Here is an 18,788-nt window from a genome sequence, read left to right as displayed (position 1 = left end):
GTAACAGATATTGCTATATAAATGGTTGGATAGTTGAAGTACTAAACATTTCTGTGATTTGTGAAATAGATGGATGGATAACCAAGCTGAATGGAAAATATGGAGGTAGGGAAGGGGGGAGAGGTGATGAGGGACAGGAAGGGGAGTCGATAATAATTTTTGGCCAATAACGTGCGAGTTACTGATACTTTGCTTCATTATTTTATTTTCCCACCTTTGATCATCGTTTTTTCCACCACCATTGGGTGTTCTTATTTCGCTCTTCTTTTTTGCTTTTGTAATCTGTTTGAGGATTGCTTATTTCTGCAGGTACTGAAAATGCCGGAGCTGCTGTCTGCCTGCGCTGAGTACCAGGCTAAAAGGCGGGTAGCCGTGGCTTCCAATGGCACGTCGGTGCTGGTTGTGGATCGGCCCTCGACCAGTCCTTCCAAACAAAGCATGCGCCTGCGAGGTCGACCTCGTCGAACGACATTGCACCAGCAAGAGACACTGCAAGGAGACCCTGGAAAAGGTGTTTTCGTTAAATCCTGGAATAGTTTGTAAAGTAAACCTCATCCAACGCAGGGGCTAGTTTCCTGGAAAACGACGCATTTGCCAAAAACCGTGTTGCGCAAGCTTTGTACGGTGAGGTGGAGAGTGTCGCTCATACAAACGAATCCGCGTAGTGAAGACACACGTTAGACGAGGGTTTACTGTACTTTTTGTTTCTGCACATACTTTTTGAGGAATAAATAACTACGTATCCTAATTATTTTTTCTCATTTAAAAAAGGTTTTCAGGCACACGGACGAACAGAATGACAAAGAATGAAGGTAGACATGCGAACAGTGGGAACGGTAGTTTGAGATGGAAAAGAGTGGTTAAAGCCCAGGTGATGTCAATCCCGTCCTGATTGAATGACCTTTAGATGCATGGCTGCCCTATTGGAGTACAGTGTTCCACAGTTATTCGCAATAGTGTAATATGTGCATATACAGTCGTGACCAAAAATATTGGCACCCTTGCACTTTTTTCAAATAACTCATGATTTTCCCTAAAAATACGTTGAAATTGACAAAAGTATTTGGACTCCATAATTCTTTATTTCACTGTTAATATTACACAACCTTTGTTTTTGATTCAGAACTTAATATATCTATCTATAATTCCAGTAATCTCTGTGTGTATGTTTGTATGTTTGTATGTTTGTATGTTTGTATGTCTGTATGTCTGTGACCGCTGTTTCTCGACAACCACGGGTCCGATATACTTGAAACTTGCCAGGTATATTGCTGGGGACCGGAGGATGTGCCTTTTCAAGGTTTCATATTAATCGGAGAAGTAGTTACCGAGCTATGTCCAAAAAACGATTCAACCAATCAGAGAGCAGCGAGCTATCACGTGTGCCGAACGTGGCGAACAGACTCTGCCTCGGACGGCACATTTGAGAGCGTATTCATTTATTTCACGTTGGAAAACTATGTTGCCGTTAAACTATGTTTTAAAACTAATTAAAACTAATTTGCGATTCATCGTAACTGCGATTTGCGACCTTCCGGACAGTGAAGACTGCACTTCCGGCAGCCAATCACAGAACGCGTTGTTGCGTAGGCGTGGCCGATGTGAGAGCGAGCCGAGCCGAGCGCGTGCGCCATTACGGTTCGTAATTCGATTTCTTCCGGAGAAAATAATAATTTCTCGATTTCTTATGCGCATTATTTCTCCCAATTCAGTCAGAGCGAAGGGCGGAAGCGAAGAGCGTTGTTTTTTTTGTTTACGGGCGTACGGGCGGGGTAGAGCGTACGGGTAGCGTTTTTTTTTTTTTTTGGCAAGGAACGGGCACCCACGTACGGGCATGCCCTAGTCCTTTTAAATCAGAAAATAAAAGGAAATGGCATTGACAAAATTATTGACACCCCAAACTTAATATTTGGTAGCACAGCCTTTGGGCAAAATATCTACAGTCAAGCGCTTCCTATAGCCATGAATGAGCTCCCTACACCTCTGTACTGGCAGTTTGGCCCACTCTTCTTGTGCAAACTGCTCCAGTTCTCCCAGATTTGAAGGGTGCCTTCTCCCAACTGCTGTTTTCAGATCTCCCCACAGGTGTTCAATGGGATTTTGATCTGGACTCATTGCTGGCCACTTCAGAACAGTCCAGCGTTTTATCTTGAACCATCCCTGGGTGCTTGTTTAAGTGTGTTTGGGGTCATTGTCCTGCTGCAAGACCCACGACCTTCGACAGAGACCCAGCTTTCTGACACTGGGTTGAACATTGCACTCCAAAATGCCTTGGTAATCTCCTGATTTCATGATGCCATGCACACATTCAAGGCACCCAGTGCCAGAGGCAGCACAGCAACCTCAAAACGTCACTGAACCTCTTCCATGTTTGACTGTAGGGAAGGTGTTCTTTTCTTTGAAGGTTTCATGTTGTTTTCAGTAAACATAGAGATGATGTGCTTTATCAAAGAAGATCTAATTTGGTCTCATCTGTCCACAGGACATTCTCCCAGAAGGATTTTGGCTTGTTCAGGTGTGTTTTGGAAAACTCCAGTCGGGCTTTCTTATGTCTCTCTCTCAGCAGTGGGGTTCTACTGGGTCTCCTGCCGTAGAACCCCCTTTCATTGAGTTGGAGACGGATGGTGCGAGTTTAAACTGTCGTACCTTGTGTCTGAAGGTCAGCTTGAATCTGTTTGGCAGTTGATCGAGGTGCTTTCTCCACCATTTGAACAATCCTTCGCTGCAATCTTCGATCAAGTCTTCTCTTGCGGCCACGTCCAGGGAGGCTGGCTACAGTGCCATGGGCCTTAAACTTCGAGATAACATTGCGTACGGTGGACACAGGAACATCAAGGTCTCTGGAGATGGACTTATAGCCTTCAGATTGTCCATGCTTGGCTACAATCTTGTGTCTGACCTCCTCCGACAATTCTCTGGTTTTCTTTCTTTTCTCTATGCACATTGCGGTACACACAGTGACACAAAACAGCAGAATGACTCCTTTTCTCCATTCAAACTGGTTGAATGAGTTATTTTTATATTGCAGGTACCTGCAACTCACCACAGGTGAGTTCAATTCCAAAGAAAAAGAGAATCACCTGCGTGCAATCTAATTATTTCTAACAACTTCTAACAGGTGCCAATAATATTGTCTGGGCCATTTTAGGATTTCTGTGTGGAATAAGTGAAGATTTAGTCATTTTTTTCAGCTTTTTTGTTTTTTCAATGCAAACCAAAGAAATATACATGTGGATACCAAAATATATTTTTATTTCAACGATTTTCTGGAAGAAATTGTGCATTATTTGAAAAAAGTGCAAGGTGCCAATATTTTTAGCCATGACTGTACATATTTTAACGGTCATGCCAGCCCAACCCGGTTGTCTGGTTCGAATCCGGTGAGTTGCTGAGTGACCACGTCAGTCCCTCGCTTCAGACATCCCGCCGGATCCGCGCGTCCGAAGGTAGTGTTACCGAGCGGATTGAAGTCCTTGCGTTGGGCGAGTGTTGTGCCAACATAAATCATGGAAAGATCTTATCTTGGCTGAGCAACCAAAATCCATGTGATGCCGAGAACTCTAACGGGACAAGGACCATGACCAATCTCTATCTCAAACAGATTATATTGGAGCCACCAGATGAAACCATCGAAGCAAGCAAGATAAGCAGGAGACCAAATGAGGTTATACATATATTATGTAGATGGCACAATAATCAAGCAAACGAGCAATAATTTCCCTTACCCCTGTGCAAAACTCATGCCCACTGAATGGATCAAAAATACACAGTCACTTAATGAAATAACTACGTTACTGTGAATTCGCTTGACAGAGATACAATGAGGGGAAAACGAGATGCTTGACTTGACCTGGTGCGTCATGTCCTGTGGAACCCACCACACCCTCTAGTCTAAAGGGTTGCATGAGCCGAAGGCCCACGGCTCCTGCCGGGCATTGAGGTTTCTCAATTTTGTCCATAGAGGCCCCGGTCTGCTGTGAACTGGTTTGCTGTGAACAAGCACTATGCCGGGAACCGGTTTAGGGCGGTTACAGCCAGTCTCGTCATATGGGGAGACAAAAGAAGGGGAAGAATACACAGAACAGGATGGGAAAATGGGTTTGAAAAATAAACAATAGGTGAAGCGGACGTCTATCTATTACATACGCTACTCATGTGTATTCACACAGAATACGATATATGCTTCACTAAACAGTTAAGAAGGAAGTGGTGTTATATTATAGATTATTTAGCCCCCTAAGGATCATTTCCGCAATAATATGTATTATGTTTGTGGGATGGAGGCAGTAGTTAGTTATAAAGGCTTAACTACGGCTTGTGCTTATGTAGTCTTAGGACATCTCAAACTGTGTGCATGTGTTAGTTACAGTATTGGAAATGATTATTGAATGGAGGAAAAACTGGGTATACACGCAAAATAATGCAGTAGCGTTTACAAAGTTTAGGGCGGTTATGGCCACTGATGCAGCAGCACAAAAGCAACAAAAATTACAAAGTGGCAAAGTGCTACTCTACCAATATTGAACTGAGTGGGGAATAACAGACATTTTGTAGATAACCAATTATTATATTATACATGAGTAGCCACCTGCCACATGCTACATACAATATTGTGCTACTGCAAGAACAAAATAAAGGCCGCCTCTTCTTTTTCTTCCTACTCCCACTCTTTCCCTTGAAATGTCCCATCAATTACCACACTATTGTACCCACTACCCACTCAATATCCGTCAACCCTCTCTTCCCTCCCCACCACAATCCTATATTCTCATCACGGTTTATTCATTACCCCATGGTAGTGTCACTTGTGACCCCTGGTGGATAGAATTTGGTGCATGGATGGACGATAACAGCTTTTCTGGAAACTTCTGGTGATTTTCTTTTTCCGTTCTGTGAAATGCTGTTTTATTAATTTTATTTTTGGTCAATATTGGAACATTTTAAAGGTGTTCTAAAAATAATTTTTCTCCAACATTGAAGCAATTCTTTTGGGCTTTGTACAGACTGAAATAGCCTGTGATCTCGAGTTATTTTGGAATATTGCATCATCATATGTTTCAAGACATTTTTCTCTTTAAAATTAAATGTCGAATTGATTCAGGCTTGATTCTGTTTGATTGGTTTATAAATTGGTTTAAAAGGATTTGACAAATTTATTTATTTATTTAATTTTAGAGGAAATCAATTTGACAACCATTTGGTCTTGCTACAATCTTGCTATAATTCACCAAATGTCCGTCCGTCTGTCTGTCTGTCTGTCCGTCCATTCGAAGGTACCGCAAAAACAGCTGAACCGATCGCAACGATATTTTGGGTGGGTAATTTGGGTTTTGCCAAGGCCGTAACACCTATCGGCTCAAAATCCTATTAACTGTTGACTTGGTAGTTTCTACAATGAAGGAAACATTAACAATGTTGTTGAAAGTTTATTTTGTGATTAATTTGTGATTGGACTTATGTTGTTTGGAATGAAAAAAGAGATATCGAGTTCAAGTAAATGACGTGATGCCCTGATGGTTTCTACTTTCTAAACATGAACTTCGCGGATCGCCATATGCAGATTCGCCATGGACCCACGATCGATGTTTCTATACGTGAACGTACCCGTTTGTTTGTTAACGGGTACGTTTTTCATGGAAGTCTATCACGAACTTGCTGTCCATGTCTGACGTGTGACTGGGGGTGCTACAGGAATGTGGAATTTATTGGTTTCATGCTTTAGCATTCGCCGTTTCTGCATTGCCTGTTTGCTTCTGGCCTCACACCCATGCATTTCACGGGTACCTCACTAGTATTAGTAATTCATACATCAGCCTACAATACATTGCCATTGTGACATGAGTGTTCATACAACAATGACATTGTGACGAGGTGACAGGTAAAGACCATTGATGGGATTTATCTTTTGGTTGGAATGGGTATTTGAGAAAGTATGTTATACGGGGACACATTTATCACACAACAGCAATTTTAGCATTAAAAAAAATAAATTCACAAGTGGATTGTATTTTGACATGTTAAACAACTGAATTATGTTTCCAGGTGTGAGCTTTGATGGAGTTTATTTAAAATAAAAAAAAATACTCATCTTGTGCCTCAGGAGAAAAACATTCAGCGGGAAAGTCCTCTGCAGATGGAGAGTTTGTGACTTGTTCTTTGGAGAGAGAGCGACTTGAGAGTGAAGAGCAGAGTCCCACAGACGAGCAAGACGAGTCGCAGGCTGTACGTCGCAGTCGCTACAGCAACCGACGCATACGCCAGCCGGCACGGCTCACGGTGTACTCCCTGACGAAGGAGGCGGAGGATGAAGATCCGCGGGTAGAAGCCGGTTCGACGCCGTGCGTGGCAAGCGACCGGCAGACCGGGGCCTCTACAGACATCCGGTGCAGTCACTGTGGAAAGGTTTTCAAGAACCAGCATTTTTATCGAGTTCATCTACGTACTCACACTGGTTAGCGCATCAGAGTACCTTTTAAAATGAAAAACATTGGTTGTCGTTTCTCTCAGAGTGTTTACTTTGAGAGGATGTAACGTATATGGCTGGTTATTTTATGATTACATGGAAGAGGAAAAATATCAGTATGCAGTCAAACCTCACCATCCGCGTGTTCAATGACTGTGATTTAGCATATCCGCGGTTACATTTTAGACACCCTTTCTCTTCCTCTGCACTGACATTTCCTCATATCCACGTTTAAATAACAGTGAAAAATTCCATCACAGAATGGACACCACCGGTCAAAAGTTTTACAACACCTAAATTTTTCCAGTTTTTATTGAAATTTACGCAGTTTAATGTCCAGTGAATAACCTGAAATGATGCAAACAACAGGCATTTTAAGGCCATTTTCCCTGCAAGAGCGGGCCTTGCGGTCCCCATGACAATCTTCTCCATTTTGCCCTATTTTCTGCATCTCCCCTTGTTAACCCCCTTGCCCGCATTTCTTCTTCGACCATCTTTAGCCAAGTCTTTCTCGGTCTTCCCCGTCCTCTACTTCCTTCTACATTCATTTCCATCACTCTTCTCAACCAGTCACTTTCATCCTTCCTCAACACATGACCAAACCATCTCAACCTGTTCCTCTTCACAGCATCCATCACAGGCTCTATTCCCATCATCTTTCACAATTCTCATTTGTCTTCCTCTCTCTCAACGATACTCCACACATCCACCGAACCATTCGCATTTCCACCCTTTCCAGCCTTCATTGCTGCTCTATGTTCATTACCCATGTCTCGCTCCCATAAATCATAACACTTCTCACACATGCAGCATACACCTTTCCCTTCAGCTTCAACGACACTCCCCTCCTCGTCAGCACGCCACTCAGTTCCCGAAACTTCTTCCATGCACATCTCACTCGAGCAACCGTTGCCGAGTCTGATCCACCTTCTCCATTCAGCATGTCTCCTAGGTAACAACATGTTTTCACACCTTCCAGCTTCACGCCGTCTTCAAGATTCAACTCAACATTTCCTCCATCTGCAGCTCCCTCTGTGCACACCTTACACTTGACTCTAGCTGCCACACTGGTTAATGACCCTCTCAAACCACTACATTTTTGATGAACCCACTCAGCGCACATTGAATGGAATTCACTCCGACACCCTTTCTGCACACAGCACACGGCCACTTCCCAGTTCTTTCCACCTCACCACATGCTTTACCACTTGCCATCACCTTCGTTTTTCCGATATTCACCTTCAGACCTTTTGTCTCCATACATTCCTTCCACTTGTTCATCTTCTCCTTCAGTCCATCCATACTTTCTGCAATCAACACCAGATCATCTGCATACAACAACTCCCATGGTAAACCCTCCTTTACGTTCCGAGCCAGCACCTCCATCACAGCTAAAAACAGTAGTGGACTTAGTACCGACCCCTTATGCACTCCCACCTTCACCTCAAACTAACCATTGTTCCCGTCCTTCGTCCTTACAGCTGTGTGCGCTCTTTTGTACATTGCCATCACCACTCTGATCAACCATTCCTCCACTCCTAACTTCCTCAATGCCCATGTCACTACTTCACGTGGAACCCTATCGAATGCTTTCTGCAGATCAACAAACCCAAGAAACAACTTCTTCCTCTTCTCATGTACTTCTCCTGCAACTGCCTCACAATAAAAAGTGCGTCTGTCGTTCCTCTTCCTGGCAAAAATCCAAACTGCATTTCCTCAATCTTCACTTTCTTCCTTATCCTCCTCTCCAACACCCTTTCCAATACCTTCATTCCATGCTCCAATAACTTTATCGCTCGATCCAGAGGGTCACCTTTCCCCTTGTATAGAGGGACGAGGGTACTCAGTTCACAATCCACTGGAATGCGGCCTTCTTTCACCACCAGATTGCAGATCTCTGTCATTCTCTTCACACCCCAATTTCCTGCTGCCTTCAACATATCTCCCACAACTCCCGTCGGCCCTCCCGCTTTTCTACTCTTCATTGCTTTTATCGCTTCCTCAACTTTCTTCTCGGTTATCTTCTCTGCTGGTCCTAAAACTGGGTTACTCTCTATGTTGCCATCCCATTCATTCTCTGCATTCAACAGTATTTCCATATATCTCTTCAATCTTCCTTTAATTCCATCTGGGTCCACAACGATTTGTCCCACTTCATCCTTCAAGCAACTCACCCCCATCACATCACACCTCTTTCGCTATCTGCTTTGCAATCCTGAATACCGCTCTCTGACCCTCTTCCAAATCCAAGCGTTCTCCGAAAATTTTCCTACATGCCTCCTACGCCTTTGCTACCTCTTTCTTTGCAGCCTTCTTGGCTGCCTTATAACTTTCATGCTCTGCCTTTTTTGCCCCCATACCCTTCGCCTTCTGCCACTCCTTGAACTTCTTCCTCTACTCGTCAATCTTCTTTCCAACTTCATCATCCCACCACCATGTTTCCGAGTGTCTCGGTGGTCTTTTTGTCCATCCACATACCTCACCAATGGCTCCCAACAGACTATCTTTCATGGACATCCAACCACTTTCAAGCTCAACCACATCACCCTCTACCATACTCAGCCTCTCTTTTAATGCCTCCCTCACTGTCACCGCTTTCAACCTCCACACCTTCATTCTCGGTTGGTACTTCACCCGCCGAGCTCTCCTCGCACCTTTCACCCTTATGTCGCAGACAACCAAGTGGTGCTGTGAAACAGCCTCCTCCCCCGGGATCACCTTTGTGTCCCGGAGGTGCCCCCTATCTCGCCTACGCACCAGCAGGTAGTCAACGGTTGTCGTCGACCCACCTGACGTGTATGTAACAAGCTTATTATCCTCTTTCTGGAACTGAGTATTACAAATCAACAAATCAGCTCCATCAGCAAACTCCAAAATCCTTTCACCTTGTCCATTTCTCACACCATATCCGTAACCCCCATGAACTCCCTCAAAACCGTCCATACTCCTTCCCACATATCCATTTAGGTCTCCTCATACCACAACAACTTCCTCATCTTTCACGTTTTCCATCAGCTTCTCTATCGCACACCAGAACTAGTCCTTCTCTTCATCGCTCCGACCAACCTGCGGAGCATATCCTGAGATGATGTTCACCAAGAGCTTTGCAATCATCATTTTCACCATCATCAACCTTTCTCTCACTCTCGTCACATTCACCACACTGTCTACAAACTCCTCAGAAAACAGGACACCAACACCATTCACGCCCTCCGGGCACCCTTGCCCCACAAACTTGTATTTCTGTCCCTGCCCTGCTTCACCATTCTCACACCACTTCCCTTCCATCTCGTCTTTTGCACACAACATATGTCCACTCTTCTTCTGACCAATACGTCCACCACTTCTCCTGATCTCCCTGTCATTGTCCCTGCATTCCATGTCCCAAACCTCAGAAACCGATCTCCACATCGGGCATCAGACGTTTCGTCGTCATAAATGGAATGATTTCCACCCTTTCTTCGATCGGGTTCCCCACCTTGAGTTTTGACGAGCGGGAGTGGGGTCCCCCATGGGTACTTCGGGCTGTACCCTGCCCATATGTAGTTGTAATTGTCATGGTTCTCTTTTTGAGGCAATGTTTTTATGGCCGGATGCCCTTCCTGAACGCCAACCCTTTTCGTCGCCTCTTACGACACGCAGGGATACGGTGTACCTATTCTAAACCGGGGTCCACACCGGGATACAAAGGATGAAATGATACATAGGTAAGCAGTAAACTGTTTGAGGTTAAAAAAAAGTTTAGGTTAGCAAAAACGGGAAAATAATGTAAATTGCACAGTTATATTGTAAAAAAAAAAAGGCCTTCTTCAGGGAACAAGTAATGGGTTAACAACTTACAGCTGTTCTGCAGCAATGTAAGTAAATTCAGCCTTGAAATTTGATGCAAACAATTCCGACAGGTGTCCCAACCTCTGCTGATTACTTGATTACAAACCCCCTGTCTGTATAAAAGCAGTATTGGAACAGACTGTTATTACACCCTCTGAAGCATTATTTGGACAATATTGCACTGCAGGAAGTAGTATATTGGAAACTGGAGGAAACTCTGACAGGAAGAGGTCTGGCAGACCCAAAGCCACAACAGAATCAGAAGACAAGTTTCTGAGAGTCAACAGCTTGCGTGATAGGTGGCTCACAGGACAACAGCTTCAAGCACAGCTTAACACTGGTCGAAGTAAGCAAGTCTCAGTTTCAACTGTGAAGAGAAGACTTCGAGCTGCAGGTTTGCCAGGTCAATATATCTCATTGACTGGAACATATCTCGTTGGCTGGAACAAACCGATAATATATTATAAATCACACAGGAATAACTACCACAAATGACAATTAAGAGTGCACTCTCTATTCCATCAGCTAGCATGCATAAGGTAACTCACAGTGTTCCAAGTGAGTGAAAAGAACCTTCCCCAATGTCTCTATATTCCCGTCTTCGAGCTCAGAGTTGGTCCCCTCCAGTGATCAATGGAACGATGTCAACTCTAAACCAGAATCTCGTTCCGAGGGCAGGCACAGACACGCCGCCCAAAACGGCACCAGGGCGCACGCGGCCCAAAGTGGAGAAAGGGGTCACGTGGTTAAAGTGGCACAAAGGCGCACTCACGGTGACTGGGAAATCCAAAGGCCCCCTCCAGGTACGAACTTTCACTGTTCACGGTCGGCGAGCCGCAAAGTAATCGTCAGAAGCCTCGGTGCACACACACACCACAGATACATCTGAACGCGGTGGAAACGGTTGACGAAGCAAGGAAAGTTGGCTCGACGCGCGAAGCGCATGAGTCAAAATGGCGGACGGCTCGTACTTGAGACGTAATCACACGATGATGGTTGCTCCGAATCCAACGCCAACCTGACACGCAGGTTTGATCAGTCACAGCGATAACAACTCTATCGCGGAATCCCTTTCCAGGAAACCCAAAGTTCACTCGTGTCTCTTGCTCAACAACGTTCGATCCAGAACGCAAAGCAACCAGCTTCTTCTCCGACTTTTCTCACCGCCTCCTCTTCTTCCCCTCCTCCGGTTCTGGTTTTAATTTGAAACATTAATTCTTTTTACCTTTTAAAACAGTTCATGAACAATAAACCTTTGGAAGACAATAATAGTACGTAGAATCAGAAATATTTCAAGTGGAGGAAAACCCCAAACGGAAGTGACGAATCCGTAACAGTATCTCGTTGACTGGAACCCATTTCATTGACTGGAACATATCTCATTGACTGGAACGTATCTCGTTGACTGGAACGTATCTCGTTGGCTGGAACGTATATCGTTGGCTGGAACGTATATCGTTGGCTGGAACGTATATCGTTGGCTGGAACGTATCTCGTTGGCTGGAACGTATCTCGTTGGCTGGAACGTATCTCGTTGGCTGGAACGTATCTCGTTGGCTGGAACGTATCTCGTTGGCTGGAACGTATCTCGTTGGATGGAACGTATCTCGTTGGCTGGAACGTATCTCGTTGGCTGGAACGTATCTCGTTGGCTGGAACATATCTCGTTGGCTGGAACGTATCTCGTTGGCTGGAACGTATCTCGTTGACTGGAACGTATCTCGTTGGCTGGAACGTATCTCGTTGGCTGGAACATATCTCATTGACTGGAACGTATCTCGTAAACTGGAACGTATGTCAATGACTGGAACGTATCTCATTGGCTGGAACGCATCTTATTAGCTGGAACGTATCTCATTGACTGGAACGTATCTCATTGACTGGAACATATCTCTTTGACTGGAACGTATCTCGTTGGCTGGAACGTATCTCGTTGGCTGGAACATATCTCATTGACTGGAACGTATCTCGTAAACTGGAACGTATGTCAATGACTGGAACGTATCTCATTGGCTGGAACGCATCTTATTAGCTGGAACGTATCTCATTGACTGGAACGTATCTCATTGACTGGAACGTATCTCTTTGACTGGAACGTATCTCTTTGACTGGAACGTATCTCTTTGACTGGAACGTATCCCATGGACTGGAACGTATCACGTTGACTGGAACGTATCACGTTGACTGGAACGTATCTCATTGACTGGAACGTATCTCATTGACTGGAACGTATCTCATTGACTGGAACGTATCTCATTGGCTGGAACGTACCTCATTGGCTGGAACGTATCTCATTGGCTGGAACGTATCTCATTGGCTGGAACGTATCTCATTTACTGGAACGTATCTCATTGACTGGAACTATCTCATTGGCTGGAACGTATCTCATTGATTGGAACGTATCTCATTGACTGGAACGTATCTCATTGGCTGGAACGTATCTCATTGACTGGAACTATCTCACTGGCTGGAACGTATCTCACTGGCTGGAACGTATCTCACTGGCTGGAACGTATCTCACTGGCTGGAACGTATCTCACTGGCTGGAACGTATCTCACTGGCTGGAACGTATCTCACTGGCTGGAACGTATCTCACTGGCTGGAACGTATCTCGTTGGCTGGAACGTATCTCGTTGGCTGGAACGTATCTCGTTGGCTGGAACGTATCTCGCTGGCTGGAACGTATCTCGCTGGCTGGAACGTATCTCGTTGGCTGGAACCTATCTCGTTGGCTGGAACCTATCTCGTTGGCTGGAACCTATCTCGTTGACTGGAACCTATCTCGTTGACTGGAACCTATCTCGTTGACTGGAACCTATCTCGTTGACTGGAACCTATCTCGTTGACTGGAACCTATCTCGTTGACTGGAACCTATCTCGTTGACTGGAACCTATCTCGTTGACTGGAACCTATCTCGTTGACTGGAACCTATCTCGTTGACTGGAACCTATCTCGTTGACTGGAACCTATCTCGTTGACTGGAACCTATCTCGTTGACTGGAACCTATCTCGTTGACTGGAACCTATCTCGTTGACTGGAACCTATCTCGTTGACTGGAACCTATCTCGTTGACTGGAACCTATCTCGTTGACTGGAACCTATCTCGTTGACTGGAACCTATCTCGTTGACTGGAACCTATCTCGTTGACTGGAACCTATCTCGTTGACTGGAACCTATCTCGTTGACTGGAACCTATCTCGTTGACTGGAACCTATCTCGTTGACTGGAACCTATCTCGTTGACTGGAACCTATCTCGTTGACTGGAACCTATCTCGTTGACTGGAACCTATCTCGTTGACTGGAACCTATCTCGTTGACTGGAACCTATCTCGTTGACTGGAACCTATCTCGTTGACTGGAACCTATCTCGTTGACTGGAACCTATCTCGTTGACTGGAACCTATCTCGTTGACTGGAACCTATCTCGTTGACTGGAACCTATCTCGTTGACTGGAACCTATCTCGTTGACTGGAACCTATCTCGTTGACTGGAACCTATCTCGTTGACTGGAACCTATCTCGTTGACTGGAACCTATCTCGTTGACTGGAACCTATCTCGTTGACTGGAACCTATCTCGTTGACTGGAACCTATCTCGTTGACTGGAACCTATCTCGTTGACTGGAACCTATCTCGTTGACTGGAACCTATCTCGTTGACTGGAACCTATCTCGTTGACTGGAACCTATCTCGTTGACTGGAACCTATCTCGTTGACTGGAACCTATCTCGTTGACTGGAACCTATCTCGTTGACTGGAACCTATCTCGTTGACTGGAACCTATCTCGTTGACTGGAACCTATCTCGTTGACTGGAACCTATCTCGTTGACTGGAACCTATCTCGTTGACTGGAACCTATCTCGTTGACTGGAACCTATCTCGTTGACTGGAACCTATCTCGTTGACTGGAACCTATCTCGTTGACTGGAACCTATCTCGTTGACTGGAACCTATCTCGTTGACTGGAACCTATCTCGTTGACTGGAACCTATCTCGTTGACTGGAACCTATCTCGTTGACTGGAACCTATCTCGTTGACTGGAACCTATCTCGTTGACTGGAACCTATCTCGTTGACTGGAACCTATCTCGTTGACTGGAACCTATCTCGTTGACTGGAACCTATCTCGTTGACTGGAACCTATCTCGTTGACTGGAACCTATCTCGTTGACTGGAACCTATCTCGTTGACTGGAACCTATCTCGTTGACTGGAACCTATCTCGTTGACTGGAACCTATCTCGTTGACTGGAACCTATCTCGTTGACTGGAACCTATCTCGTTGACTGGAACCTATCTCGTTGACTGGAACCTATCTCGTTGACTGGAACCTATCTCGTTGACTGGAACCTATCTCGTTGACTGGAACCTATCTCGTTGACTGGAACCTATCTCGTTGACTGGAACCTATCTCGTTGACTGGAACCTATCTCGTTGACTGGAACCTATCTCGTTGACTGGAACCTATCTCGTTGACTGGAACCTATCTCGTTGACTGGAACCTATCTCGTTGACTGGAACCTATCTCGTTGACTGGAACCTATCTCGTTGACTGGAACCTATCTCGTTGACTGGAACCTATCTCGTTGACTGGAACCTATCTCGTTGACTGGAACCTATCTCGTTGACTGGAACCTATCTCGTTGACTGGAACCTATCTCGTTGACTGGAACCTATCTCGTTGACTGGAACCTATCTCGTTGACTGGAACCTATCTCGTTGACTGGAACCTATCTCGTTGACTGGAACCTATCTCGTTGACTGGAACCTATCTCGTTGACTGGAACCTATCTCGTTGACTGGAACCTATCTCGTTGACTGGAACCTATCTCGTTGACTGGAACCTATCTCGTTGACTGGAACCTATCTCGTTGACTGGAACCTATCTCGTTGACTGGAACCTATCTCGTTGACTGGAACCTATCTCGTTGACTGGAACCTATCTCGTTGACTGGAACCTATCTCGTTGACTGGAACCTATCTCGTTGACTGGAACCTATCTCGTTGACTGGAACCTATCTCGTTGACTGGAACCTATCTCGTTGACTGGAACCTATCTCGTTGACTGGAACCTATCTCGTTGACTGGAACCTATCTCGTTGACTGGAACCTATCTCGTTGACTGGAACCTATCTCGTTGACTGGAACCTATCTCGTTGACTGGAACCTATCTCGTTGACTGGAACCTATCTCGTTGACTGGAACCTATCTCGTTGACTGGAACCTATCTCGTTGACTGGAACCTATCTCGTTGACTGGAACCTATCTCGTTGACTGGAACCTATCTCGTTGACTGGAACCTATCTCGTTGACTGGAACCTATCTCGTTGACTGGAACCTATCTCGTTGACTGGAACCTATCTCGTTGACTGGAACCTATCTCGTTGACTGGAACCTATCTCGTTGACTGGAACCTATCTCGTTGACTGGAACCTATCTCGTTGACTGGAACCTATCTCGTTGACTGGAACCTATCTCGTTGACTGGAACCTATCTCGTTGACTGGAACCTATCTCGTTGACTGGAACCTATCTCGTTGACTGGAACCTATCTCGTTGACTGGAACCTATCTCGTTGACTGGAACCTATCTCGTTGACTGGAACCTATCTCGTTGACTGGAACCTATCTCGTTGACTGGAACCTATCTCGTTGACTGGAACCTATCTCGTTGACTGGAACCTATCTCGTTGACTGGAACCTATCTCGTTGACTGGAACCTATCTCGTTGACTGGAACCTATCTCGTTGACTGGAACCTATCTCGTTGACTGGAACCTATCTCGTTGACTGGAACCTATCTCGTTGACTGGAACCTATCTCGTTGACTGGAACCTATCTCGTTGACTGGAACCTATCTCGTTGACTGGAACCTATCTCGTTGACTGGAACCTATCTCGTTGACTGGAACCTATCTCGTTGACTGGAACCTATCTCGTTGACTGGAACCTATCTCGTTGACTGGAACCTATCTCGTTGACTGGAACCTATCTCGTTGACTGGAACCTATCTCGTTGACTGGAACCTATCTCGTTGACTGGAACCTATCTCGTTGACTGGAACCTATCTCGTTGACTGGAACCTATCTCGTTGACTGGAACCTATCTCGTTGACTGGAACCTATCTCGTTGACTGGAACCTATCTCGTTGACTGGAACCTATCTCGTTGACTGGAACCTATCTCGTTGACTGGAACCTATCTCGTTGACTGGAACCTATCTCGTTGACTGGAACCTATCTCGTTGACTGGAACCTATCTCGTTGACTGGAACCTATCTCGTTGACTGGAACCTATCTCGTTGACTGGAACCTATCTCGTTGACTGGAACCTATCTCGTTGACTGGAACCTATCTCGTTGACTGGAACCTATCTCGTTGACTGGAACCTATCTCGTTGACTGGAACCTATCTCGTTGACTGGAACCTATCTCGTTGACTGGAACCTATCTCGTTGACTGGAACCTATCTCGTTGACTGGAACCTATCTCGTTGACTGGAACCTATCTCGTTGACTGGAACCTATCTCGTTGACTGGAACCTATCTCGTTGACTGGAACCTATCTCGTTGACTGGAACCTATCTCGTTGACTGGAACCTATCTCGTTGACTGGAACCTATCTCGTTGACTGGAACCTATCTCGTTGACTGGAACCTATCTCGTTGACTGGAACCTATCTCGTTGACTGGAACCTATCTCGTTGACTGGAACCTATCTCGTTGACTGGAACCTATCTCGTTGACTGGAACCTATCTCGTTGACTGGAACCTATCTCGTTGACTGGAACCTATCTCGTTGACTGGAACCTATCTCGTTGACTGGAACCTATCTCGTTGACTGGAACCTATCCCGTTGACTGGAACCTATCCCGTTGACTGGAACCTATCCCGTTGACTGGAACCTATCCCGTTGACTGGAACCTATCCCGTTGACTGGAACCTATCCCGTTGACTGGAACCTATCCCGTTGACTGGAACATATATCATTGAGTTATAAACCGAGTTATAAAATATTGTGAATAAGTTATAAAAATAGTTATAAGTTATAAAACGAGAATGTTATAAACTGTTCATCGTTTGCGATTTCACAATTCGCGGAGGTTTACAGGAAGGTAATCCATACGAATAGCGAGAGTTTGCTGTATGTGGTCACTCAATGTCACACCTTCCTGACGTATTTAAATGCTGCACAGAAGCACAAATCGACAAATGGAATACGTTATCAGTTTATTCAAGTAGCCGAAAGGAAATTACAATTCAGGTGTAAGAGAAGGAAGTATTTTGTAGGACGAGGATGCCCAGCCAATGACTGGCTTTGGAGGCCGATTTTAAAATAGCCTAACACAGACTTTGCATAGAGGAAAGGATGCTAAATTCTGCTCACATCTTGTAATACCAATTCCAACATCAAGTATTCCTCACTTTGATGTGCAAAAATGTCAAGAACAGAAGTTTTGGATGTTTCTGTTGTTTGAAAATTTCATGTGTCCATTTTCAGACCATTTCCTTGGTTGTATTGTTGTACCACTCCTGATGTAACTGTACTGATGTCAATGGTGTTTGTGGTGTCTGATTTTATTTATTTATTTGCGTGTTTCAGGTGAACGGCCATTTTGTTGCAGCCGCTGTGGACGTGGATTTTCTCAGAAACATTCATTGCAGGTGCACTCACAGGTGCACACCGGAGAGCGGCCTTTCCAATGTACGCTTTGTGCAAAAGCACTCAGCACAAAGCATTCTCTCAGTGAGCACATGAGCCTGCACACAGGTGAGGTAAATGTGCATGTGTGAGAACACGTGCATCACTTTAGGCGAATGCATCATAAGTTATGGTTAACGAACGTGTCTAAATAAGTTTGTTATCTCCCTTTTCAAACTAATATCTCCTTGAGGGATACTACATAAAGGTGGAACGTTTTTTTAATACAAAGTGAGCGTCGTGGAAGAGCTAGAACTTGGGATGCAACAGAACAAAAAGGAACAGCAAAAAGAGGGGGGGAAACGCCAATAGCAGGGCCGAGGAACGAAGCATTCGGAGATTGACAAAGAAGGAATGCAGGTAAGAAATAACAGTTGTGGAAGATGCAGGGGGTGGACACGATGGATACAGGAGCAAACTCTCATGGAAGAAAAACTGGAAATTTTGGGGGAGGTGGGAGGAGAATGCATTAACGGGGGTAGAAATTTAGTAAGGGAAACATATGAAAATCTGTTAACTAAATTGTTACCAAAAAAATTTCTTCACCAATATGTTTGTAAAGGTGTGTAATAACATGTGTTAAAATGTTGAAGGTCAACTCCCGTGGGAAACCCAGAAAAAAAGCTGTTGAATTCGGGTACCGAAAAATTATTTTCGAGAATTTTTATTTTTTTAAATCGGCCCTTAAGTAACTTATGAGGGGTCAAATAAGGGTTTTTCATGATTCTGAGTTGATTGTTAACATTTATATTTCACCACAGACACTCCTTTGTGTAAAAATAATTTCTAAATATAT

The 18,788-nt window shown here is 44.8% G+C and overlaps 1 protein-coding gene across 1 annotated transcript in view; it reads left to right on the top strand.

Annotated features, from left to right (window-relative positions):
* The window catches only part of LOC137422024 (uncharacterized), a 45,365-nt gene that overhangs the window by 3,829 nt on the left and 22,748 nt on the right, over window positions 1-18,788 (top strand). The window contains exons 3-5 of the mRNA XM_068108699.2: window positions 310-511; window positions 6,101-6,451; window positions 17,894-18,061. Coding sequence (XP_067964800.2) covers window positions 310-511; window positions 6,101-6,451; window positions 17,894-18,061 — 721 coding nt within the window. The remainder of the gene's footprint in view (window positions 1-309; window positions 512-6,100; window positions 6,452-17,893; window positions 18,062-18,788) is intronic.

Source organism: Myxine glutinosa, chromosome 2, assembly GCF_964187855.1.
Source record: "Myxine glutinosa chromosome 2, kmMyxGlut1.1, whole genome shotgun sequence".
NCBI lineage: Eukaryota > Metazoa > Chordata > Myxini > Myxiniformes > Myxinidae > Myxine > Myxine glutinosa.
The sequence above is the reverse complement of the archived record's forward strand: the minus strand, read 5'-3'. Positions and strand labels throughout refer to the sequence as shown.